This window comes from Penaeus monodon, chromosome 26, assembly GCF_015228065.2.
Source record: "Penaeus monodon isolate SGIC_2016 chromosome 26, NSTDA_Pmon_1, whole genome shotgun sequence".
NCBI classification, from domain to species: Eukaryota; Metazoa; Arthropoda; class Malacostraca; order Decapoda; family Penaeidae; genus Penaeus; species Penaeus monodon.
This window is the reverse complement of record NC_051411.1, coordinates 32,340,879-32,343,378: the sequence shown is the minus strand read 5'-3', so window position 1 is coordinate 32,343,378 and position 2,500 is coordinate 32,340,879. Positions and strand designations below refer to the sequence as shown.

Below are 2,500 nucleotides of genomic sequence, written 5' to 3'. Positions count from 1 at the left end.
GAAACACGACTTAAAACAAAACCTGCTATTCACCAATTAGTGAATGAATGAAGATGGAACCTGCTGGTTCAGTTAACTAAATACTTGTATCAATTCCCAAATTAGAGTTGTTTACAGATTAGTAAATATTAATTTATTTTTCTTCCATTCATTATGCCTTCTTGGCTTCATAGATAAAGAAATAAATGTATCTAAGGTAATTTTCCCTAAGCATGTACTACATTGGATATACCTAGATCCAGATGCTAACTTTCTTTATAACTTCACCATAAAATACTAATAAGTATCATACCTGAATCATCCACAGCAATGGGTGCTACTCCTGTTGCTGCCTCTTTTGTCACTCCAACATGAGTTATATCAACTCCATTGTCTTTGAAATTCTGCAAGTAGTTTTGGCCGAAGGAGTCGTCACCCACCTGTTAGAATACTGATTTATGCATTTCTTTCTCCAATACAATCTGTTGAATTACCAAGTTTGTGAAATAGGTTTTACCATGTGAAGACCATATACAATGACTAAAGCCAAAATGTGTTTTGTTTTTAACAAGATATATTTGCAAACTCTACATATGTTTATATGTAATTAAAGTGCCTTTGCATATCATACAAATGATTCTTGAGTAGTGAAAATATTTTAAAAACTATAAAATTATTCTACTATACCAATGTAAAACCACAGATTGCATTACACATGAGCAGCAAGCTTAAAACAAACATAAAATAAATAAACTGGAAATAATCCATACCATTGCCACCATGGCTGTCGATGCACCAAGTCTCCTTGCAGCAATACACTGGTTAGCCCCTTTGCCACCAAATCCAACACTGAACTGATGTCCATGGATGGTCTCACCCGGTTTGGGAAGCCTTGGGGTATAGCTGGGAGAATATGAATAGATGTATAAGACAATGTAACAAAACCAATATTATATGTCATGATGAATACTGGACTAAAGATGTCTGTATTGTTATGGAACTAATGTTACTTTAAGGTAATAAGTATCTTTAATAATCTTCAAAACCAGGCTGTAGGCACTGGGTACATGTGAAGGAGATAAAACTAACTATTACAGTTTGGTAGTAAAAAAGCTGCATGGTACTGAAGTAACATATTTAGTATTGATGAATCCCTTATGATTGTTAGTTTGATGGCAGAAAAGCTACTTGACACTGATTCTGATGAATTTACAGTCAACAAATTGCATGTGATGTCTCCTGTCAAGCTAAATTAGTTATATTTGGCTCAAACCACTGATATGGCCCTAAGCCAGGACACTTGTAAATAATAACAGGGAAATTGCAAGGTATCAAAAGAAAAAACAAACATAATAATAGACTATACTAATCATCCAAATAATGACGTATGCAAATTTTGGTGATTCCACTACCTTTAATCCTAAGTATAGGAGATATACACTATGTCAGTAAGTATATGAAATATGCGAACCATCAATAAATTTCAATGTATTAGGATCATGCAGCTTTTCTGCAGAATTATCTACACCTCATGAGTTTGGGTAAATGACAGTGTTCTTCATACGCACAATAATAATTTAAAAAAAAATGATGGACAAGTAATATACCTCTATGGGTACAGGTTAAGGACTTCCCAAAAGTTACCTTTTCATACTAACCTTACAAGATCAGTCATACACGATCCAACGACAACAACTTTTGGATTAGACATCTTTAGTCTTTTCTGTCGACCTGGAAAACAACAACTTTAAACAAATGAATCAAACTGATGGCGATAAAGGCCACTCGTTTATCAGCAAAGCGTACTCTGGGTTGTCATACAATAGCTCCCTCTCTTTCTGTTATCAATCACTAATATTTGGAACAAAAATAATTTTCGTTCACTTCTAGATATAGTCATGTGATTTAAAGCTTTTAAGAGACATGCCACACTGAAAACATTGAATGGAAGTGATTTTTTCTTACTGTAGAAACGCGAAAACCCATGTCGGCGTCAACATACGACGTCTGTATTTATCTCTGTCAGCTGATTGGTGTTCGAATGTGTGTGAGCGTCTGGGAATTATATATATATATATATATATATATATATATATATATATATATATATATATATGTATGTATGTATGTATGTATGTATATAGATAGGTATATAGATATAGATATAGATATAAATAGATAGATAGATGGATGGATTGATGGATAGATGGATAGATAGATAGATAGATATCCACACACCCACACATACACACACACACACACACACACACACACACACACACACACACACACACACACACACACACACACACACATCAACACACACACACACACACACACACACACACACACACACACAGAGTCACACACAATCACACACAATCACACACACACACACACACACACACACACACACACACACACACACACACACACACACACACACACGTATAATGAAGTGGCACTAACCATAGGCTCGTAGTGTCAACTCTACGGGTCCACTTCAAAACTCCCAGTCCCT

General features: G+C 35.0%; 1 protein-coding gene across 2 annotated transcripts in view; it reads right to left on the bottom strand.

The window, feature by feature from the left end:
- The window catches only part of LOC119590080 (ribokinase-like), a 9,208-nt gene that overhangs the window by 3,669 nt on the left and 3,039 nt on the right, over window positions 1-2,500 (bottom strand). The window contains exons 1-4 of one of the 2 annotated variants that reach the window (XM_037938838.1): window positions 1,945-2,034; window positions 1,638-1,710; window positions 750-882; window positions 293-419 (exon numbers count right to left, since the gene is read on the bottom strand). In XM_037938838.1, the coding sequence (XP_037794766.1) occupies window positions 293-419; window positions 750-882; window positions 1,638-1,690 (313 nt within the window). In that variant the 5' untranslated portion in view covers window positions 1,691-1,710; window positions 1,945-2,034. Of the gene's footprint in view, window positions 1-292; window positions 420-749; window positions 883-1,637; window positions 1,711-1,944; window positions 2,035-2,500 lie in introns of those variants that run through there. The other variant, XM_037938836.1, reaches the window with a different exon arrangement.